General features: G+C 58.3%; 1 protein-coding gene across 1 annotated transcript in view; it reads right to left on the minus strand.

Annotated features, from left to right (window-relative positions):
- NFIC (nuclear factor I C) overlaps positions 1–16,224 on the minus strand; it is a 44,593-nt gene extending 28,369 nt beyond the window's left edge. Inside the window, exons 1-2 of the mRNA XM_023764676.1 lie at positions 16,181–16,224; positions 13,896–14,482 (exon numbers count right to left, since the gene is read on the minus strand). Of these exons, the coding sequence (XP_023620444.1) occupies positions 13,896–14,482; positions 16,181–16,224 (631 nt within the window). The remainder of the gene's footprint in view (positions 1–13,895; positions 14,483–16,180) is intronic.
- Positions 16,225–23,442: the final 7,218 nt, after the last annotated feature.

Raw genomic sequence — 23,442 nt, forward strand, 5'->3', positions numbered from 1 at the left:
GGGGGCGGAGGGGGGACCGGAAGCCGCGGTGCCCGCAGTGGCCGCGGCGGCGGAAGCGGAACCGCCGGCCTCTGCCCAGCTCCCCGTCCTGACGTTCCGGGGGTCAGGTCACTGGCCAGCGGCCCCAGGAGGCCGCAGCCGGTCACGGCCACGGCCACGGGGGAGGGGGGGCGGGCAGGGCTACGGGCAGCGGTGCGGCGTGGCTTCGGGCAAGCCCTGCCTCCGGGCCTGGCATCGCAGGGGGGTCCCAGCCCCATTTCGCTTGAGGGGCAGGGGGAGTGATGCACGGCCACCCGCTCCGTGCCTCGGTTTCTCTCTCTGCAGAAAGCACACACCTGAGCTCGCTGGACGCTTCACGGGGGGAGACGCAGGGTCCGGGAGGATGTGGGGTTGGAGCCCGGCTGCTGGGGTCCCCGTGCCCACGTGGTTAACCGGCCGCCTCGCACGGGGAGGCTGACACTAGAGGGCCCAGCCCCCCAACCCTGCTCCGGGAGCAGGGCAGTCAGTGCTCGGTAATGAATGCCTGCGCATGGCGGGCATCAGAGGCAGGAAGACCAGTGCGGTTCTCAGCAGAACCGAGCACACAGTAGGTACCAGCACATGCTCATCTGGATCAGTCTGATACGGCCTGGCATACCATATGTGCAAAATAAATGCGTGTGGGACAAAGGAATCTGAGGAACGATGGAAAAATCGGGGGATATTCAGAGGGAAAGACCAGGTTTAGGGAGATGTAGACTCCAAGCAATGGTGACATAAGGGATTTCTGACAACAGGCCCAGGCACTGCCCATCTCCATCCCCGTGGTCCTTTGAGAATCAGCAGAAATCCTCTTTTGAGAAGGTGACCCAACTGCTCCAGGTCCTGGATATCAAAGGGAAGGAGTTGTGGCGGGAGGAGCCCGAGGAAGGGACGGGAACCTGGCCTGGGGGAGGAGGAAGACTTCCTGAAGGAGGGGACATTCAAGTTGGGGCACTGATGTATAAGTAGGAGTTTGCCAGGCACAGAATGGGCTTGTGGGGAGAGAGACTAGTGTATGAAAATAATAGTAACAATCACTTTCATTTCTTGAGCACTTATATGCCAGACCTACACACAATCCCGGGACCTACATACAGAGCCACAGCGGGGCAGATGAAGCCCTGTGGAAGTTAAGCAATTGGTCTGAGTGCGTACAGAGACAGCTGGCTCGCTAATGTGTCTGGGTCTGACAGACTGAGAGGTGCACAAAGGTCTGAGGTGGGGCCAGCTCCAGCCCTTCTACTGGGCAGGTAAGGCCAGGCCTGCTTCCCCAGAGCCAGACGGGGGCTGCAGTTCGTTCCTGTGCCGAAGGGCTTGGATACAGAAGGAGCCCCATTAACCTGGAAGCCCCCAGGAATCTGCTTTCTCCTCTTCTGCCAATGCCAAAGGAAAACTGGGGGGGGGGTGGCCTCCCTCAAATGTCTCCCCAGTACCCCAGGAAGATGGTCTGCAGGCTGGCCAGATAAACCCTTGCAGCTTTTTCCCAGATGTCCAGAGATTCCTACCGACCCAGCCATGTGCCCATTTCATGGATTTGGAAACTGAGGCACAATGAACATCTTGGAGCCAGGCCATCTGTTCTTCTTGTTTCTTGGGTATAAGAACCATGTGGCAAGGGTGCTCATGCCTTTCTTTGTCCCTGACTGGCTGTGTGACTCCAGGCCAGTCTCTGGCTCTCTCTGGGTCTTAGTTTCCCCAGCTGTCCCATGGGACTGAGACTGCAAAACGCCAGCCTAGACACCTTTCTGAGCAGGAATTTGGTTCGGTACCATAGGGGCTCTGTGGGTGTGGTCCCCATTTTACAGGAACAAAACGGGCTCAGAGAGGGGAAGTCAGTCACCCAGTGAGTATTGTGTGTTCCCATGCCAGGGAGCTACCTCCCCGCCAGCCTCCTGCCTTATTGCTGCTAATCACTGATTTGGCACCTACTGTTTGCTAGATGAACAATTACAGACTCTCACTCCGACTCCACAGAGGGGGACACAGAGGCACAGGGTGGGGCAGCAGCTGGCCCAAGTCCACCTGGCAAGACTGGGAATAAAAATGGGAAAACAGTGCCTGTGCAGGTGAGACACCCAGCTCAGGGCTGGGCAGCTGGCAGTTGCCCATCCGGCCTGCCCAGAGTCCCGCAGGCGGCCTGGGCACCACATCCCAACTTGCCCGCTAACAGTGTTCTGATTCCAGGAGTGTCCCTGGGTGTGTCTGGGGTGCCATGTCCTTGCTTTGCTCCTTCCCTTCTTGCATATTCCCAGGCAGGTGCTGCTACAGACGGAGGCGGGGGCCAGAGGCAGGAGGGCAGTGCCAGCCTCAGAAGGAGTTGCATGAATCGAGTGACTAACTTGCACGTTCCCACTAGGGCCAGGTTGACAATCGCAATGGATTCTCAGACCTCTGAAATGTGCCTCTGCCCGGCAGGCCCCCATCATCACTGGCCTGAATCAGGGCAGGGCCTCAGCCTGTCTCTGAACTGCCATCCCCGCCCCCTAGAGTCCACCCTTTCGGCTGTGGCTAGAGGGCGCCTGTGAGCCCCTGGGTTAGGTCAGTCCCTCGTCTGCCCAAGGCCTTCCAGGCGCCCACTTCCCTCCAGGTAAGAGCCCCAGTCCTCCCTCGCCCCTTCACCTCTCTACCCTCACATAACTTCCTCTGTCCCCCTTGCTCACTCTGCTCCAGCCACAGGGGCTTCCTCGCTGTTCCTCCAATATGTCAAGATGGATTCTGCCCCAGGGCCTTTGCATGGGCTGTGCCCTCTGCCTGGAATGTCCTTCCCCTAGTTCTTCACACAACTGCTTCCTCCTCACCCCTCAACTCTCAGCTCAAATGTCAAATCCGCAGACAGACCTCCCCCAAAATAGGCCCCCGCTCTGTTCCCTTGCCTTCCTTTATATTTCTCCGTAGCCCTTATGAACTGGTACTAGTTTCTTATTCTTTGTTTATTTCTTGCTCTTTGTCCGTTTCCCACAACAGACTGTGCGCCCCATGAGGGCTGGGTTTTTGTCTGTGGAGTTCACGGTGGTGTCCCCAGGACCTAGAAAAGTGCTTGGCACAGTAAGTGCTTAATAAATATTTATTGACAACAAAGCAGTGCAATTGGCTGAGCGCTGAGCATGTGTGCGCAATGCTGTCCTAACCCCTCTGCGTGGTTTCACTCGTGTCTCCTTCAGCAGCCCCATGAGGAAGGAGTATTTACAGATGGGGAAACTGAGGCCCAGAGAGGGATGCCACTTGCCTGAGGTCACATGGTGAGCAGTTGGCAGGGGCAAGACCCCCCACTATGCCCCACTGCCTTTCTTCACTGGCATCTCCCATCGCCCAGATGGGGAAACTGGTACTCAGGGAGAGGAGGGATTAACTGAGCATCAGAGCAAGAGTGGACCAAGCCAGGACTTTGTGCCCTACTCGACCAACGCACTGCCCGTGGGCAAAAATAGTGTGACAATAAACAACATCAATGACAATAATAATAATGATGACAATGATGGCATCGATGAGCACAGAATTGGCCAGCGTTTATGCAGGGCCCTAAAAGGGAGACTCGGGGGACCCGGGTCCCTTTAAGAGCCTCCCCTTCCCCAGCTGGGCCCTGGCCCGCCTCCCTTTATGTAAGCAGGCCAGCTGCCCTTGCATAACCTGATTACATAAGAAAGCAGGGAACAGGCTTGTCCATCCGGCAGCAACCTGTCCCAGCAACCTGTCCCGGACTGTCTGTGGGGCTGGCCTAAGGCGCAGGAGAGCCGTGGCCACCCAGAGTGGCCGCTAGGTGCAGCTCGGCCCCGGGGATGCCCTGACCCCCAGACACAGCACCCTCTGGGCGGGAGAAAGTGAAAGGCTTCTAGTGTGTGCAAGTGGACAGGGCTATTCCCATTGCTCTGACGGTGAAACTGAGGCCCAGAGAAGGCAAGTAAGCAGCATGGAGCTGCACAGCCCAGCGTGGAGGGTGGAGGTGGCAGAGTTGGGGTGAAATCGGCCGTGTAGCCTCAGCCCGAGCCTTACTCTCTCTAAAACAGGGCTGCGAATAGGACCTTTCTCAGCAAGGCCTGGTGTGCAACAGGCCCTCAGTAATGGAACCTTAACCTTGGTGGTGGGCCCTGCTCGAACACCGTTTTAATTCTGTCAGCTGGCTTCATCCTTGCTGGTGGAACTCATTCTACACTTGAGGAAACTGAGGCACGGAGGAAGGCGAAGTGAACGCCCTGTCCACGGGGCAGGCGAATGCTGCTCACAAGATGCCCAGGCAGCAGGTGCAGTATCACTGCACAATGGGTGCGGGGAGAATGCCGACCGTGTACCAAGTCCTGGCCCAGATACTATTCTATCTGCCCCCCAAACCCTGAGGGTGGGCACAAGGAGCCCCAGACACAGATGAGGAAACCCAGGCACAGCGGGGAGAAGGGATGCCCAAGGTCAAGCCCAAGCCCTGCCATGCGCGCACCGTCTTCTCCCCTAGCAGGCGTCCCCTGCCTGGGGTCCACCCCTCTGACCGCGTCCCCTGCTTGGGTATGGTGCCCTCCCTCCCCACCACGCACATTAATGCTTCCCTCTTTGGGAGGTGTGGGGCTGGGGAGTGGAGGCGGTCCCTCTCCTCCCCCTTCTCTCTGGATGCTGGCCCTTTAAGGCAGCAGGCTGCCAGGGCTTGTCCTGGGGTGACCCCAAGGGGCGGGTGTGGTCAGGAACAAGGGGCCCATTCAGCTGCTGCTGCTGCCTCCGGGCAGCCCACAGGCTGGCCTGGGGTGGGAGGCAGGGAGGAGACTGACAAAGGCAGGGAGAGACTAGGGGTGGGAAGAGCAGAGACAGAGACTCGGAGAGAAACAAAGAGACAGAGAGACCCAGAGACAGAGAGACAGACAGGGGAACAGCTGCCCAGGCTGCACCTCTGCCGCTCTGGTCCCCCCAGGTTGAGGGTCTGAGGCTCGCCCAACCCCTAGTTAGGCTCCAGCCCCCAAAGGTGTTCCTTGTCCAGCTGAAGTCTAGGCCCAAACGGGGATTCCGGGGACATCAGGGGAGGCACCCCAAGCAGCCCCTTCCTGGTGGAATATTGTGGGCCGTCAGAGATGCCGGACCTGGGTTCGAATATTGACTGCCTTTTAGCTGTGCAATCTTGGGCCAGTGGCTTTGCCTCTCTGGGCCTCAATTTCCCCATCTGTTAAATGCAGTTAATGATAATCCCCACCGCGGTGGAATTAAGGTGAAATAAAACGGTGCACATAATTCCTGACATTTACTGAGGGTTTAATTAGGTAAGCCCTCAATATGCCTGCAGTTCCCCTGTAAGCGCCCCCAGCACCCAAAACACACAGGCAGACAACCCCTGCCTCCTGCCAGATGTCACCATCTATTAGAGTTACTGCCTTCAACTGAGGACCTACTAAGCGCACACGGCCCCACAACAACCTCTGGAAACACAGCCAGGGTCCATGTCCCACATCCAGTGAACAACAGACATTTACTAGGGATTAAATAAAGTCTCCACTCTTGTTCCAGGTTCTCACAGCCACATATCCCCACCATCTGCTCCCAAACACCTCGAGCCACACGGGGGCTCCCATCCAGCTGGCTGCCCCACGACCGCCTCAGCCAGAGACACTAAAACCCACCTCCTTCCCCCTCTGAAGGCATCTTTTCTGGAATATTCTGCTCAGTCACCAATGTCTGAGGACAGGCTTATTCAACTCTGACCTGAACTTTCTGGATCCCCGACTCTGAGAATTCTAGGACTTGCCCCCTGGATGTTCTAGAAACCAGCTCAAGACAATCCCAGAGTCCGACCTTGGGCGCACAAAAACTCAGCGTAAGGAATTCTGCAACCAGCCGTCAATGGTCCAGAACACACTTGAGGGTTTCTTGGATATTAGTAAGACCAATACTGGATTAGACCACTGGTGACGGAGCTGGGAGCTTTAGAATCTGTCCCCATAGTCTCGAGAACCCTGCTTGGGAGACGTGAGAGCTGTTCCCAGCTGCTGTGAAGATTCTCCGTGAAGAATGCTAGAACCCACCCCAGGAGGGTCTAGAACCCAACTCACAAAACTCTGGAGCTCGGCCGTGGGTAAGTAAAAATTCCGGACCCTGCTCCTGGACGGCCAAGAATACACTTGAGGAATTCTAGATCAAGGAACCAGCGTGCGGGATGCTGGCACCGTTTCTTGGGTGGCAAAATTACCTAACTTCGAAGAATTCCAAGGCTTCCCCGTAGCGCAGTGGTTCTCACTGGGGTGAAGCTGCTCCCCAAGGACCCGGGGTGATGTCTGGAGATATTTTTGGTGGTTAGTGTTGGAGGATGCGCCTGACATCAAGCTAGGAATGCTGCTTACCCCCCGCCCCACAGTGCCCAGGACAGCCCCCCAGGGGGTCCGCAGTGCTGATGACGGAAAGCCCCAGGTGAGACCTTCTAGAACCCACTCCTTGCATCCCCATAACTTGGGAGCTCTGAGGTCTGCCTGGGAATACTCTAGAATTCAGATGTTCTAGAGCCGAGCTGCCCAGCACGCCATACGTCAGACCGAATGCCTGAAATGTGCCAGCTGGAATGGAAATGTGAGCGCGGAACACATGTCGAATTTCACAGGCTCGGGACAAAAAAAGAATGTAAAACATCTCAGTAACTGCTTCACATCGATTATGTGTCAAAATGGCACGATTTTGGATGTCCTGGGTTAAATAGAAGAAATTGTGAAAATTAATTTGCCCTGTAGGTTGATACCTGTAAGTATTAGATACCAGGAAAATGTTTAATTATGTGGTCCATAATTTATGTATTTCTGCTGGGCTGTGCTGTTCTGAAACTCATCTAGAATCACCCGGAGGGTGAAGACCCCAGCTCTGGAAATTCCAGAACCTGCCCCCTGGAGGATCCAGAAGCCATCTCAGCTCTGGCATCCTATAGTCTCCCAAGCCCCAGTCCTGAAACCCCTTCCTGACTTGCATTTACTCTGAGATATGAGGGTCCCTCCTTTCCCTGCCCTGGCACCTCACAAGTTGGCCTGGAACTGAAGATGGGTCTGAATGGACCAGAGAAGGGCCCTTACTGGGTAACCTGAGCAGTGCCCCACCCCTCTCTGGGCCTCAGTTTCCCCATGTGGACAAGACAGCCATGTGTCCCCAAGTGCCCCCTCCTTTATCCGTCACCAACTCGGACCATCTGTGACTTCCTGCCCACACCCAGCTGAGGGAGAGGGGCTGGCCCGACAGCTGGCTGGGGAGGGGCGGCTGGGAGATGTCCCTAGTTGCCCTCAGCCACCCCTAGCTCCCTGGGCACCGGGCCAGGGTACCAACTGCAGCGCTGTCATGCCAGGATGGCCGCCACAGGTGCAATGCGATGCCTTCCGCTTCTGCTGGCTCCTCCGAGGGCCGGGCCCTGCCTGTGTGGACAAGGCACCCTCATGCGCTGCCTCGGCAGCCTTGCCCTGGCGTGTGCAGGGTGCCCGCAGGGCGAGGACCTACTCACCAAGAGCTCCATGTCTAAGCGCTCACTGTGTGCTAAGAGGCTTCTTTCTCTCAGATCAGCGGTTCTCAACCTGTGGGTCGCGACCCATTTGGGGGTCGAACGACCCTTTCACAGGGGTCGCCTAAGACCATCGGAAAACACCTATATAATTACATATTGTTTTTGTGATTAATCACTATGCTTTAATTATGTTGAATTTGTAACAATGAAAATACATCCTGCATGTCAGATATTTACATTACGATTCATAACAGTAGCAACATTACAGTTATGAAGTAGCAACGAAAGTAATTTTATGGTTGGGGGTCACCACAACATGAAGAGCTGTATTAAAGGGTCGCGGCATTAGGAAGGTTGAGAACCACTGTCTCAGATGCTACCTGGGCCCCCTTCACTGAATACTGCCTGTGCTGGCTCTACAAAGGAGGAGCTCAGACATGGGCACTAACGTGCCCACGGCTGCCCAGTGGGCAAGAGGGCAGAGCTGGGCCTAGAACCACAGTAGGAGGATGGCAATGGTTGTGATCATAGTAACTATTATTGTATGACCAACACTGATATTACATTTATGAATTATTTATCATTATACATATAGAAAGCATCACTATTAATTATTTTTATTAACAACAAATAACTTTAAAATCTGCGGGACAGTCGTGATAAATAAAAAACTTGCCACTTTCACAATTTTTAAGTGCACAGTTCAGTGGCATGAAGTCCACTCATATGCCCCTAAGTTCCCAACACTGTGCAGCTCCAATGTGGGCCTTGGGCCTGCTGTGTTAGCAGCATCCTCACCTGTCAGTCCCTCTTGGCCACCATCACCATGAGCCCAGCGGCCTCCCACCGTTGCTATAAATATACCATCAGCTGGTGTCTGGGCCTTCACACTCATGCAGCCACCTTCCCCGTGCAGACAGGCGGCTGGCACACCTGGCTGCCCGGGCCTGGGAAAATCCAGGCTGCCAGGCGCCCCTCAGCCCTTCACCACCCAGAGGCTTGGAGGGGCGACAAGGTGCCCGTCCTGGGTCATGTGGCCCCAGTGCGTTCACTGTGGGCAGAATGGCTGAGTCTCTGAGCAGAGCTGAGGTCTTCCCACTGCCTCCTGTGGCTGGGCAGAGGGTCCAGGAAGGGACTGAGCACTCATTCAGGGCCTCTTGTGTGCTTTTCGGGAATCGCTTACTCCAATTCCTCAATTCAGTGGACAGTTTGTATTCACCCCACTTTACAGATGGAAAAACTGAAGCTCAGAAAGGGGATACGCCTCACACAGCCTGGGGCAAGCACAGCACGAATTGTATCCATTATAAAAGAAACAGGCACCCTCAGGCACCCTCCATCCACCTTTTGTCTCCCCAGCACAGCACCCAGTGTTGCCATGAAGATGATCAGGGACCAGAGCCCGGCCGGTGTGCTCAGTGGTTGAGCGTCCACCTATGAACTAGGAGGTCACGATTCAACTCCTGGTCAAGGGCACATGCCCAGGTTGTGGGCTCCATCCCCAGTGGGGGGCATGCAGGAGGCAGCCAATCAATGATTCTCTCTCATCATTGACGTTTCTATTTCCCTCTCCCTGCCTCTCTGAAATTTTTTTTTAAATAACAGGGACCAGAAGACAGGGGAACCTCAATCAGGGGCTGGCTTGCTTCGCTCTGTGGCCCACAGGCCCTTCCCTCCTGCCCTCAGCTCCCGTCCATCTAGACCAGAGAGACAGGGCTTTGTCTTAATCACACAGCCAGCCGGGGGCAGAGCTGTGGCTGAGCGAGGTCCCCTCACTCCAGCCCTCAATGCCCTTTATGGAGACCTTGGCACCCAGGTTTGGGCACAGCAGGTACTTTTGTTGTTGTTAATTGTGAGCTCACCCAAGGATTTTTAGAGAGAGTGGAAGGGAGAGAGAGACACAGAGAGACAGAGAGAGAGAAGCATCAATATGAGAGAGACACATCAATCGGTTGCCTTCCGCACATGCCCACACCAGGGCCCGGGATCAAGCAGGCAATCGAGGCCTGTAACCAAGGTACGTGCCCTTGACTGGAATCAAACCGGGGATCCTTCAGCCCGCAGGCCGACACTCTATCCACTGGGCCAAAATAGCCAGGGCAGCAGGTACTTAATAATATGGCTCCTTTATTCACTATGTACTCAGGGCCTGCCCTTTTTATCATCTGTACCACTGGGAGGGTGTGGGTCCCACCTGATAATCTCAAAAGTGTTTTTTAGTTTTTTTCTTTTAGGGGTTTTGAGGACTCAAAATCCATGGGTTGTAATTCTGCTCTGCCTCTTACAAGCTGTGTGACTTTGGGCAAGTGTCTGACCATCTCTGGACTCTGTTTCCTCATGGGAATCGGGAGGAGTTCCCTCGCTCCCAGGGATGGGGAGAGAATTAAACCAGTTGAGAGTGGAATGGGCCCAGAACTGGGCACACAGTGGCACTCAATATGTGCTCACAGTTCCTATTAACTTTGTTGTTATTACTGCTTCCTAGTTCCATCCAGGAGGAGTTGGGGATCCCCCCAGTTTTTCCTGTCTCCTCCTTGGGGCACCCTGGGCAGTCCCTCTCCACTGAGAGCTTCCCAAACTGGCCCCTGCCCACAGCGCCATTCAGGGAGGCTGGCACCGCACAAGGCGGGAGCAGGAGGCTGGCCCATGGCAGCGTCAGCAAATGGCACCAGCTGGGCTGGTGGCTGGGGCGGGCTGGCAGCTGCCTGGAGCCGGCAGGCCTGCAGCCCCTCCCCTGCCCACCCCTGGCACTGTGCCCCACCAGCCTCAGGTTTCTCAAGCCGCCAGAGGGGGCAGGGAGGCCTGGCTGGGCTTCAGGGTTGGGCAGGCGGCTTCCCTCTCTGGGCCCTGTTTCCTCCAGGCACCTTCCCAAATGCAAGGCAGGTTGAAGAGCGGCAGGCTCACAGCTCCTGGCCTCCCCAGCACCCTCATCACCTCCCTCTCCAACAATGCCTGCACCCTCTGGGCCATTCCAGCCCCAGGGCCTTTGCACTGGCTGTGCCCCTGCCTGGTGCACTCTCACTCAATCCCTCCATGCCTCCATCTCCTTCGGGCTTCATCTCAAAGGTGACCTCCTCTAAGAGTTCCTTCCTGTCCAGAGTGCACCCACCGGCCCCTCCCCCGCTGTTTCCCTGACATCACATTCTTTTTCATTGAACTGTGAACTGTCAGCTTCTGCATCCCCTGCTCAGGGCACCTCCCACCCAAAGTGCACTCAGGTAGCAGGCAGCCCCCAATGTCCCAAGGGGAAGCTCTCATCACCCCTCATTACAGGCCCTGCAGCTGTCCCCTAGGCTGGCCCTGGGGCACACGCTGCCCTCCCTGGAACCAGGCTCATGGCCATGGTGGCGCCAGATGGACGCCTGGGGCAGCCAAATTTGGGTTCAAGAGGTACCCTAGGCTCTAACAGCCCAGTACTGAAGGAACCTTCTCATCGCTGGTCTCCACCCCTACATCCCCCAAAATAAACCCCAGGGTGGAGGCCTGGGATTCCCCTTTGGGGTGTGGCCCCACAAGTCCACCTGACACCCTTGGGGAGAGGTGGAGAGGTTGGGGGGGGTGGCGCGGGCGGGCTTTGTCCAAGGACAGGGAAGGGCTGAGAGGGCAGGCCTGTGTGGTGCCTCCGAGTCTCTGTGTCTCTCCATGTCTCTGGGTCCATCTGTCTTTCCGTGTTTCTGTCTGCATCTGTGTGTGTGTGTGTGTTTCTGTTGGTTCTGAGGCCCCACTCCTGATGTTGGGGGTGGCACCTCCTTTCAGCTGTACAGTGGGTGCTCCCCTCATCATCCACCCTGAGCCCCTCCAGAGGCCAACGGAGGCCCATCCTTACCCCTCATCAATCCCGCGCCTCCAGTCAGGCGGAGTAAGGCGCACACTGTGCTCTGGCCTATGCTGGGGCCCCCTCCAGCCTGGGAACCCACAGGGTGGGAGCAGGGAGGTGCTACCAGTTCTCTCTGCCATTAGACTGACATCTGCCTGGCCGAGAACAAGGACAAGCGTCCTGGGGAAAATGGCAGGGAGCCGAGGCTCAGCAGGGGGTCCTGGGGCAGCCTCGGCCCCGGGACCTTGGATGAGGCCTTGGCTGCTGGAAGCCTGGAACACAGACCAGCCTGGGGGTGGCCAAGCCGTGATGACTGGCTGCCCATATTGCAAATCACAATTTCCCTTCAGCCCTTTCTGCCATTGAGGGTGGCAGGCTGGAGGGGGTGTCAGCTCCGAAGCTGCCTACATCCAAGTCCCACTTCTCCCCTTTCTTGGCTGTGTGACCTTGGGCAGTCCTGTCTTTGAGCTTCTGTTTCCTTTTCTGTGAAATAGGTACCATAATGATTTCTACTCGTGGGGCTGCTGGAAAGACGGAAAAGAATTGCTAAGTTGTCAGAAAACAATGCCTAACAGAGAAAGTGGGGCTAGGAGTTGGCGTTTTGAAGCATAAGTAGGAGTTTTCCATATGGGAAAGGCATTCCAGGCAGAGGGAACAGCATGGGCCAAGGCCTGGAGGTGGGAAATCGCAATCGTAATGAGGATGTACAATAACCATCCGTGGAGCCCTAGCTCTGTGCCTGGGCCTTGTCTTCAACCACTATGAGAGCACCCTGTTCCTACAGGCAGTTATTTTCGAGCTTCCCATTTTATAGACAAGAAAACGAGGCACAGAGAAGTCAAGTGACTTGTCCTGGGTCACCCAGCAGCAGGCAGCTGAGTTAGGGCCGGAATCCAGGCCCAGTTCTCATACACCACCCCCACTGCAGGCCAGCTGGGGCCGGGTCAGCTGGGTCCAGTGTGAGCAGGGATTCCCCTGGGATAATGGAGTCGGCTGGAAGCAGGGGAGGCTGGTAGCCTTGACCTTTCCTGGCCCTCATTCAAGGAGGTTGACCAGACTGGCCGACAACGGCTAGAAGTGGGGCTTGAAGGTGTCTGGGGAGGCCTGGAGGCCTAGCTCGCCTGCTGAACTGAGGGGGGGAGGGGGTCTGGTGGGGGAGGGGAGGCGCCTGGAGATTGTGCTGACGCTGGCAGAAAACTCTGCTTCAAAATTTTATCAGCTCAGCTCAGAGGAGGTGGGGGTGGGGCTGGGTGGCGAGGATGAATGTGGAGGGGGAGACCTGGACCTGCATGGTAATGAGCCAAGGCAGTCCCTGCCCCCTGCCCTCTGCCTGAGACAGTCACCTCCTCCACTTCTCTGCCTCCACACCCCGCCAACCCTGCTTCACTGCTGCCCCCATGGGCTTGCTACTAATTGGTGCGGGTAGGGCAAGGGGCCGATGGGGTCAAGGTCAAGGAATCAAGGTCAAAACTGGGAAATTCTGTCTGGCTCTCCCTCCTACACACCCTGGAGACCCGGAGCTCCACAGACTCATCTGATCCTGATACCATTGCTAGGAGTCGGCATGGCCCTTCTCCCATTGTACAGAGCGGGGAGACTGAGGCACAGAACTGTGAGACAGCCAAAGTCACGCCGGGGCTGCATGTGGAACACAGACACACAGACAGGAAGCAGCGGCCCTGGCTTTGGCCACCGGCACCTGTGACCTCAAGAGGCTGGACCAATATCTGGCCTCCACATCTCTGCCTAGGCTGCCGGCCACGGTGACACCTTCACGGCCGCCACTGCCCAGCCATCCTGCAGAACTTAGCTCAGCCACACCTCCTCTTCCAGGAAGCTGCCACGGACTGTCTTCACCCTCAAAATCCCTGCTGGTCTCAACCTCAGGCATCTGACCACAGAACCAGCAAACACCCAGCTGAAAGGGCCAGAGCCGGGGGCACTGGGGACCAGAGAGGGTGGTGACCTGGCCAAAGTCACACAGCACCCAAGCTTCCCACTCACAGCACAAACGTGTGCCCTGTTGGGCCTCCGCTGGAGGTCTGAGAGTCAATCAACCAGTGTTCGCAGCGCGCAGCCCCAGCACTCTCCCAGCTTCCCCCAACAATCAGATTGTTCATCAACCACCTGTCTCCCATCAGTCACTCTCCTGTCCTCATTCCTGTCCCCAAAGGCCATATTGTGCCCATCAGACCTGGGACAGAGTCTCATCTCCTGAGACGCCAAGGGCACGCCAGCTCCCTCAGACATCAAGGCCTCCACCTTCAGGTTCTCAGGACGTACCTGCTTTCCCATCACACTCTCCTTGAATCAGATCTCCCTCCCTCAGACCTTCACATCGAGTGAGCCTGTCCCCTTGAACCCCCTTGTAGGCCCACTTCTCCCCTTAGACTCCATTGCGCCCACCTCACCCTCACAGCGCATGGCAGCCTTCTCCCGCTGACCTTGCGAAGGCCAACTCCCCGATTCAACAGTGCGGAGGCTGCCTCCTCCCTCGGACTGTGCCTGGACCCCCCTCCCACATCAGACCTCACATCTGCTGCCTCCTCCCTTTGGCCTGGCATGAGCCCACCTTCTCCCTGGCACAGCGGTGCACCCCACCTCCTCTCAGCTCACCTCTCTCGCGCACGAAGTAGGCCAGGTAGAGGTCGAGCTCCTTGACGGCCACTCCGATGTGGTGCGGCTGCACGCAGAGCACCGGGTGGCCGCACTGCGCCGCCTTGACCAGGCGCTCGCCGTCGGTGCTCTCCAGGGGGATGCCCTTGAAGAGGATGACCATGACCAGGTCCAGCCGCCACACCTTGTCGGCCTGGCGCAGGCAGTCGATGCGGCGCATCTTGCCCTTCTGGTCGGGGTTGGAGAGCACGCAGCCCGGCGCCTTCTTGCCGGTGATGGCCAGCACGAAGTCCTCGCGGCACTCGGGCCGGATGTCCTTGCGCAGCTTGGCCAGCAGCCGCGACGCCCACTTCTGCTTCACCTCGGCCTTCTCGCCCAGCAGCTCGTCCTTCACCGCGCGCTCCTCGTCCTTGGACATCCGCTTCTCGTGCTTCTTGAAGTACTTGCGCTTCCGCGCCTGCAGGTTGAACCAGGTGTAGGCGAAGGCGCGCACGTGAGGCAGCAGCGCCTCGATGAACGGGTGGAACTCATCCTGCGGGCGGGAAAGGCAGGAGGTCAGGAGGCGCTGGGCACCTGAGACCCACTGCCTGGACCAGAAGACTCAGGCTCAGGAACCCCCAAGCAAACTCAGTAGGCAGAGGGGGAGGGGCAGGGGACCACTGCAGACCACTCCACCTCCTGGGGAAAGCTGAGGGGCCCAGCAGAAGTTCCTGGGGGACAGGTGAGAACTCAGTGCCCACATGGGGAAACTGAGGCTTGGATTAGATGGGAAGCCCCGGCCAAGAAAGGTATTCATGGCCCGGCCAGCATGGCTCAGTGGTTGAGCATCAACCTATGAACCAGGAGGTCATGGTTGGATTCCTGTCAAGGCACATGCCTGGGTTGCGGGCTCAATCCCCAGTGTGGGGTGTACAGGAGGCAGCCGATCAATGATTCTCTCTCATCACTGATGTTTGCATCTCTCTCTCCCTCTCCCTTCCTCTCTGAGATCAATAAAAATATATTTTAAAAAAGAAAGACATTCATGAAAAACTGTCTTAAACCCAAAACAGGACAAGCTGAGGGTTCCAGGTGGAGACTGATGGGGACCCATTGTACGGATGGGAAAACTGAGGTCGGGAGAGTGAGGATGTCATGGATCCATTCTCTGCCTTCTAGAACTGGGACTTGAAAGTACCATAAGAACAGATAGTGAATATTTTAGTTGCCACTATTCCACTCTACACTGTAAGTGCCACCTAGGTAAGATGTAAATGACGGCAGAGCGGTATTCCAATAAAACTTTATTGACAAAAACTGGTGGCTGGCATCGGGTCCCGGGCTGCAGTGTGAGCTCTACTGTTGAGAGCAGGGCCGAGCACACAGTGGGTCCTCAATGACTGCAGGAAAAACCAGGCTTGGAGAATAACGCTTGGGGCTCCTTCCTCAGACCCACTGCTCAGCAGAGGAAGCTGACACCAGGTGGGGGTCCAGGCGGCCTCTACTGGCCCTTGGCACTGGTGGGAAAATGAGGGCAAGGGGCTGTTTCTGAAGAACACATGTACAGACAGGGCTGGCTGAGGCCCACAGGCCCGACTAGGACCCCTGGATGTCAGGGGCTGCTGGTGGGGGCTCCTGCACAGACCCATTGAAGGGGCCAGGAACGCTGAGGCCGGAGACACAGGTCAGAATACACTGGACAGGGGAGCTCAGCCATGGAGGTTCAGAGCTAGAGAGAGGGGCCCTGGGGGTCAGCTCACCTCCCCCTCCCCACAGACCCATTCCACAGATGGAAAAACTGAGTCTGGGGAGGCTGAGACCGGGCCAGAGCCATGACTTCAACACCTCCCTCCCATTGTGCCTAATTAGTGTTGCTGGGCCCACAACGAGGAAACAGAGACTCCAAGCGGGGACCCAGTCATGAGGGGCTGGGACCAGACCCCCACACCCATCTGACTTTCTCCACCAAAGCAGCAACCCCAGTAGGGCCCCTCAGAGAGCCACATGGGAAGCCGCAGCCCCTTCTAAGGGGATATGAAGACGGCATCCTTCTCTCCATTTTCTAGCAAGAGAAACAGCCTGCAGAACATCCGGGACCTGGTGTCTGTCTCCAGGAGTGAGACACTCAAGGAGAAAGGAAGACAGAAGAGAAACATCGGTCCTACTCTTGCCAGGACCATGCCAGGCTTCTTGAATGGGGTGAGATCTCTTCCTGGCTTATGAACCCCATTATCTGCCCAGCTCTCAAAGGCTGCGTTAGCTATTGCTATTATTATGGACATTGCTACAATACTTTGGTTGCTTACAGTCTTCCAAGGGGCAGGAAAAGGCCCGAGGCTTTGCTGTCCATAGCGTGATGGGGAAACGGAGGCTCAGAGCGGGGCGGAGACCTGGCCTGGGTCCCACTCTCAGAGCCTGTGTGAGAACCCAGGCCCCTCACCCCGAGAAGGCCACCAGGCCCCTTTCTCAAACAGCCTGCTCTCTGCCAGGCTGGGTCTCGGAGACAGAAACAGCTGCTCTGGGCTCCTGGTTTGCGTTCCAGGTGGGTGTGGCTGGGCTCGGTGCCCCCTCCAGACCTGGATGCTCGTGGTACCCCCTGACCGGCTCACCCTCCCCGCTCCGGGCTTCATCTCCCTTTGAGCCGTCTCCGGCCACGGGGTGCTGGGGGAAGGGGATGACCTCAGGTTTCACCTATGACCGAGGCTCTGAAAATAGCCTCCTGCCTGGCCAGGGTGGCCTGTGAGGGGGCTCAGCCTGGGCGCCCAGTTCCCCACTCCCATGTGCCCTGAAGCATGAGTCACTGAAACAATTGTGGCCGGGACTGCACTTGGGCCCTCCGTGCTGCCCCCACCGGCGGACCTGCTGAGGCAGAGGGAGGACGGAGCGGCCCATCCCCTGCCAGTCTGACCCAACCCGGGTTGCCTGTCTTGTGCCTGGATGCCACTTGCCATGCCAGACCCAGAGATGGGGAGCCACTTGCCCAGGGTCACACAGCCGGTCAGCAGAGCAGGGGCCAGAGCCCAGGCCGTCTGGCTGGGGAGCCGGGGATGGGGAATCGATAGAGGCTCAGGTCACTGTCCCCCGGAGGGGATGCCAGGGCAACGGTGTGGACGTTGGGCTGTGGCTGCCACCCAAGTTCTGGTGATGACTGTGGCCCTGATAAGAGGGAGCCGGGAAGAGGCCGCTGGGTGTCAGCCAGCAGGGGCAGGCTACGGTCCCCAGACGCCTCTCCTGACCACCATTCTCTCTGGGCACCTCCCCACTTCTGAACCCCTCTCCCTCAATTCCTGTTCCAGGTCTTGGCTCCCCTTCTCGGAGCCCCCACCCTTTTTCCAGCTCCTTCCCTCTCTGAGCCCTTCCCTCCCCCTCCCCCCTCTCTGATCTCTACACCCTCTCCGGGGAAAGGTGCCAGGGAGGAGAGCAGGGGTGGGAGCCCACGTCACCAGTGACCCTAGCTGGTCCTGCAGGAAGGAAGACAAACAGTCCGTAACTGGGTCACGGACCTGCTGCCCCGGCCTCCCTGTCCTCCCAGGGAGGTCAGACTAGATGAGAGGCAGGCCTGTCACTCCCTTTGTCCCACAAGACCTGCAACAGCCGAGGCTTCTTCCGCAGGCACCTCCCGATGCCCTCACTGGCTGACAGGGCACAGGGGGCCGCCAAGGCCAGCTAGACGCTGAGAATCCTCCCACACTCCTACATATCCCTCAAAGCCCTATTTTCAGGGTTCCTTCCTTCCGGCAGCTCTCCTCAGGGCTCCCTCAGACCTCGCCTGGACCACACAAGCTGTGGAGTCTGAGTCCAGCTCTTGCTCCTCCTCCAACCCTAAGTCCTGGGGCTGAGGCACTCACCGCCAGGCAGCCCCTGCGGGTGACATTAGCCTCCATTTTCACCTTCGGCCTTGGGCTTCAGGCTCTCATTTTGTACAACGGGCAGAATGGGATACTGCGGCCTGTTGGGGGTTGGGGATGGGGTGCTTGTCTATTGCCCTGGTAACCAGAGAGTGGGGGGAGATGGAGCAAGACGAGGCCTTGCCCAGAAACCCCACGTGGCCCACTGGCCCTTCCAATGAGGGCAGCAGCGGGTTGGAGGTGGGCACCGGGTCCAAGCCCTTGCTGGGCCCTATGGATTGGACAACTGTGCACTGGGCTGTGCCCCTCCCTGGGCCCCCCAGATCCCTCCCACCCTGACAGCCCAGGGCAACAAACAGCACATGGAACTCCAATTCCCACTCCAAAAGCGTTCCTGGAAGGATTCTCTCTCCTTCATTCACTCAGCAACTCAACAAACACTGCTGAGAATCTATCTGACCCACCACCTAAGCGCTTAACCCAAACTCCTATGCATCCCTGAAAGCCCTGACGCCAATGCCCCCTTCTCGAGGGAAAGCCCAGGTGAAATGGCAAACAGCAGAGCTCATCTATGAACGCAGACCCATCTGGCACCAGAGTTGGGGCTCCTAACCTAGGTCACTCCTCCCCCGAGCTCAGAGCATATGTCTAGCTCTTATCTAATGAGGGAGAGAGTCATTCAGTTGCTCAACAAACATTCCGAGTGCCTACTGTGTGCATGGTGCTGGGGACCCAGCAGTAACCGCGGCTCGGCCTTCATGCAGATCCTGATCCGTGGCAGGATGGACCTTAAACACGCCAACAAGTATGCGATAAAACGTCCGGTTGAACTAAGTGGTTTGAGGAAATGTGAAGGAGTTTGAAGGGCCAGGGGACCCCTTGGGGGCTGTGTTTAGCTTGGGGGGGGGCGGTCAGGAAGGGTCTCTCACAGGACAGGACACTTGAAGGAAGACCTGAACGGTGACAGCCCTGAGCAGGAGCTTCCCAGGAGGAGAAAACAGCACCAGCGCAGGCAACGGTCCGGAGGCAGGACCGTGCCATCATCAGCACGTTCGATGGAAACAGTGAGGAGGCAGTGAAACTATGGCCCAGCGAACAAGAGGGAGAGGAGAGGCGCTGAGGGCAGGGAGGGGCCCCAGGCGGGTTGTGCAGGACCTTACGGGCCAGGCCAAGGAGAGTGAAACCCCCTGCCCGACCGACAGGTGAGTGTGAGCCCTGGCTCTCTGACTTCCCTCTCTGCTGTCCCAGGAAGAGGATGGGGCTGAGCCGGAGGACCATGGTGTTCGAGAGAGAGACAGGGAGCCAGGCTGTGCCTCGTGGAGGCTGAGCAGTGACTGTGCCCACTGTCTGGAGGGAGAGACTGAGGCACAGAGCACTGAAGCCAGAGGCCCAAAGTCACACAGCCAGGAAGGAGCAGAGCTGGGGCCTCCACCAGAGTCCCTGTGACTGTGGACCTCCGGCCTCCTCAACCCCACTGCCGGGCCCCTGGGGACGTGGTCTGACCCGTCGGTGGGGCTCCCCAGCGATGTTCACTCTGCACTCCGTATGCGCTCTCTGGATTCTGTGCGACTCCCTTCCCCTGCTCCATCCGTGGCCACCTCCTTGGGGGGCCCACCCAGCCAAAGAGGCCGCCTGTCACCTTGTTTCCTGCCCCCCCCCTAGAATAGAATCCACAATCTCACAATCTCGTCCTCTGCCTGTTGGCCCCATTCACACACCCCAACTAGCAAAGGCCGCAGGTACCCACTTGGTCTGGCCAAACTTGGGAAGAGCCTGGACAAGGCTGGGCTGGGAGGAAAGTTCAACAGGAAAACCCTCATGGGCCAAAGCTCTCGTTTTTGTGGGGTCACTGCTAGCCAAGTTATTTGGCGCCTACTGCACACCAGGCACTGTGTGATGGTTAAAGAATCGATCGAGGGGAGGCATGATGATGTTCCCCATGTGGGGACAGAGGGAGAGAGGCTGAGACTCAGAGAGACTCAAGTGCCTTCTGTCAACTGGCAGAACCCCCCGTCCACTCACACAACACATGTATGAGGACTGACTGTGTGCCAGGCCCTGTGCCAGGACCTCAGCCGTGTCCTGCTTCCCTGAATCCTCGGGCAGCCTGAGGAGTGAAGGTTACCAGGCACTTCACTGCACCGGGAAGACAGGGGGGTCTAGGTTATCCGCCCATCACACAGCTGGAAAGAAAACTCCATTGGGAGCCTCCTGAGCAAGATTTGCATGAAGATCTGAGACCACCCCTACCTTAGAGCACATCTGAAGTGGGGTGGGGCTCTGTCCTCATAGGAGTGGTGTCGGTGAGTGTGCATGGGAATGTGGGGGCGCCCCTGAACTGCTGACCACAGGCCAACATGCACCCCGGGACGTGGACACGGGCAGGAGCTGCATGGAGCAGGAGGCTCCATTTGTCATGAGCGAGGGAGGGAGGGAGGCTGAGGCAGGAAGAGAGAAGAGAGACAGAGGGAGAGGGAGACGGAGAGAGACAGAAGGAGGGAGGCAGGGAGGGAGAGAGGGAGGGAGAGGAAGAGGGAGAGGGAGAGAGAGAATGCTGACTAGGCCAGAATCCCAGCAGATTTACAAGGCGCTGGGCCCTGATGCTGAGGCACCTCCACCGCAGAGAAGGGAGGGGTGAGAGATACAGGCTCGGAGACAGAGACATGGCGTGAGGGTGTGCCTTTCACAGGATCTAATCAGAGGCCATCAGGCCCTGAGTGGAGGGCACACCGGGAGTGCCCACCTGCCCAGGTGTGGCCAGCCAACCAGGTGTGCCCCAACCCCCAGCCTCACCAGCCATGCTGTGCTGCCCTGGGCAGGCCCTGACCCTCTCTGGTCTTGGCCCCTTTCCCAGCCCAGAGGTGCTGGGGAAGCCTGCCCCTGGCAGAGCCCGTACCAGGCCTAGATCTCACTGCCTCTGCCTCTCCCCACCCCCATGAGAAATGCTTAGTGACCATCTATTAAATCAAACAACCATTGGGTGCCCTCTCCCAGCCTCAGCCTCCCTGCTGGAGAAATGGCAGTAAAAAGAGTGCCTCCCTGCCCAGCTGGTTCGACTCAGTGGATAGAGTATCGGCCTGTGGACTGAAGGGTCCTGGGTTTGATTCTGTCAGGGCACATGCCCAGGTTGCAGGCTCGATCCCCAGTGGGGGGCATGCAGGCAGCAGCTGATCAATGATTCTCTCTCATCATTGATGTTTCTATCTCTCTCTCTCCCTCGCCCTTCCTCTCTGAAATCAATAAAAATATATATATATTTTTAAAAAAGAATGCCTCCCTGAGAAGGACCCGGGTGAAGGAATGAAGGAAAGAATGAATGAATGAGGGAGGGGCCCTGGCAGCTGCACTGTGTGGCCCCGGGGAATCCTGGGCACTGCAGCCAAGAGAGATTTGGCCCCAAACCCGGAATAACTAACGTGGCGGTGGCAGCAGGCAGGAGGGAGGCAGGGGGGAGGCCCAGAGTGGGGCAAGCGTAGGGAGGCCGGCCTTCCCGCTGGCAGGATTTATGGAAGTAACGGCTGCTCCACACAGTTCCTCTTAAGAGTAAAAGTGAAAAAGTGCTTGAGTCACCACCATCGAAACAAGGACAGGGCTCCCAGAATCCTTCAGGGCCACCATCCCCCCCTAGGTGGGCAGGGCCGGGGGCACAGGGCGGCTGGCACCAGAGCTGCCCCCTACCCCGCAGCCAGTCTCAGCTCCTAGGAGGATCCAGGTGGGATCAGCTAAAAGGGAGCTATTTTAGGCCGGACTCAGGTTGTAAAATGAGTCGTCAAGGGGGGGCATGGAGACAGAGAGACCCGGGAGAGACAGATGGGGTAAGGAGAGAGAGACACAGGCAAAGGGGGGAAAGAGATGGTGAGAAACAGACATGGAGAGAGACAACAGAGGCGGGAAGAGACAGAGAGACAGATGGAAGGACAAGGAGAGACAGAGGCAGAGAAAGACGGAGAGACAGAGATGGAGAGAGAGAAACAGACAGAGAGACAGGGAGACATAAAGACGGAGAGAAATGGGGTGGGGGTGGGCTAGGGAGACTGAGCCAGACAGCCAGGGGTGGGGGTCCTGCAGGAGCAGTCAGGGTCCAACCAGGTCCCCGACCAGACCCTGCTGGGCCTTCGAGGAGCTGCAGGGATTAAACTGAGGCTGGGGGGGGGGCGGGGGTGGTATCTGAGAGGGGGGGCTCCTCTCCAGGGCGGGGGAGGGCAGTTGGGAGAATAAACAGAGGGGGAGCCCCTGCGTTGGGGCTGCTCCCTCCCCACCCCAGCAGGAGCGCTCTTGGTTCTCTCTGCCTGTCTCAGGCTCCTTGTCCCCTGTCCCCTGCACCCAGCAACCTCTGATTTTTGTGATTTCACGTTTCTACAAGAGCGAGCGAGCAGAGCGCCGCCTGGCTGATCCCTGCCCTGCTCCTGGGGAAAGCCAGGCCCCGTGAGTGCCCAAGTTCACGGGCGATGCCAGCGCTCTGGTTCTCCCGCCGCCCCCTCTCTGCAACGTGGATGGAGGCCTGTCTCCCGAGGCGTCCTGATGGGGGAATTCCAGGGCGCAGTGACAACAGGCGGCCTTCCAACCTCCTCGCCTGGAATAGCCTTCCTCTGCCTGCCCCCCCTGTGGCTCTGGGGAGCGTGCAGGAAGAGCAGAGGGGGCAGGGGCACCCAGAGCCACCCAGGCCACCCACCCCTAAGGCCCAAGGTCACGAAGCAACTGGACTAGAGCCCTCATGGTTATTGGGGAACTTCAGGATGACTGGGAGACTGAGATGGGCCAGCGCTGGCGACTTTGAGGGGCCCTCCCCAAAAGTTGCTCAGATGGGGAAAGGGAGGGCTGGAGAGAGGTCGGGACCGGCCCAAGGTCACCCAGGAGATGCCAGTAGGACAAGCCTGAGACCCCTGCAGCTCCCGCCCTCACTGTCTGCCTGGAGGCAGGACCTCCTCAGTGGGAGCTGGAGGGGGCCAGTGACAAAGACCCTAATGAGGGGACCCCAGGATCATGAGTGGGGGGGGACCCCTGGCAGAGACTGACAGTCCCTGGGGCTCAAGCTGGGCATCTGCGTGCTCCCACACAGGGCTCCTCGGATATCCGGGACTGCACTCCACAGCCTGCAGGCCCCGCTGCCCCATGTCACCGCCGGGGAAACTGAGGCCAGACGCCCACTGGTCCACAGGCACCCAGAGACAAGGGATGGGGAGGGAGGCGGGAAGGCAGAACCAGGGGCGTGTTGCCCGTGAGGGAGCTGGGACGTCCCGGGTGCGGCCTGGGGAAGGGCAGCTCCCCCGCCCCGTCACTGCACCAGGGCCCACTGGGCTGCCTGGGAGCCGGGCCAGGGGTGAGAGGCTACGGGAGGGGGCAGGGGCAGGTGCCGGCGGTTGAGGGCGGGAGCAGCGCCGCAGTGCCCGCCAGACCCCGGAGCACCGGCCTCCCGGCTCCTCCCGGCGGCGGCGGCGGTAGCGGCTCAATAATCCCCAAATCGATGCGGCGAAAACGTCGGGACGGTGGTGGGAGCGCGGAGGGGGGGTGGGGGGGGAGCGGGAGATTGAGCCAGGACGTCGAGCACCCCTCCTCCCACCGCGGGTGCCTCCAAGTTCGTGCACCCCCTCCCCCTCCACGCACACGTGGGCCAAGAATGGGGGAAAAGGCAGCCCGGGCTGGAGCGCCGGGGCGCAACCTTGGCGCGGAGAGGATCCGGGGAGCACATCGGGAGCGCTGGGGAGGCCGGGGCCAGTTCC

This window comes from Myotis lucifugus, unplaced genomic scaffold, assembly GCF_000147115.1.
Source record: "Myotis lucifugus unplaced genomic scaffold, Myoluc2.0 scaffold_342, whole genome shotgun sequence".
NCBI lineage: Eukaryota > Metazoa > Chordata > Mammalia > Chiroptera > Vespertilionidae > Myotis > Myotis lucifugus.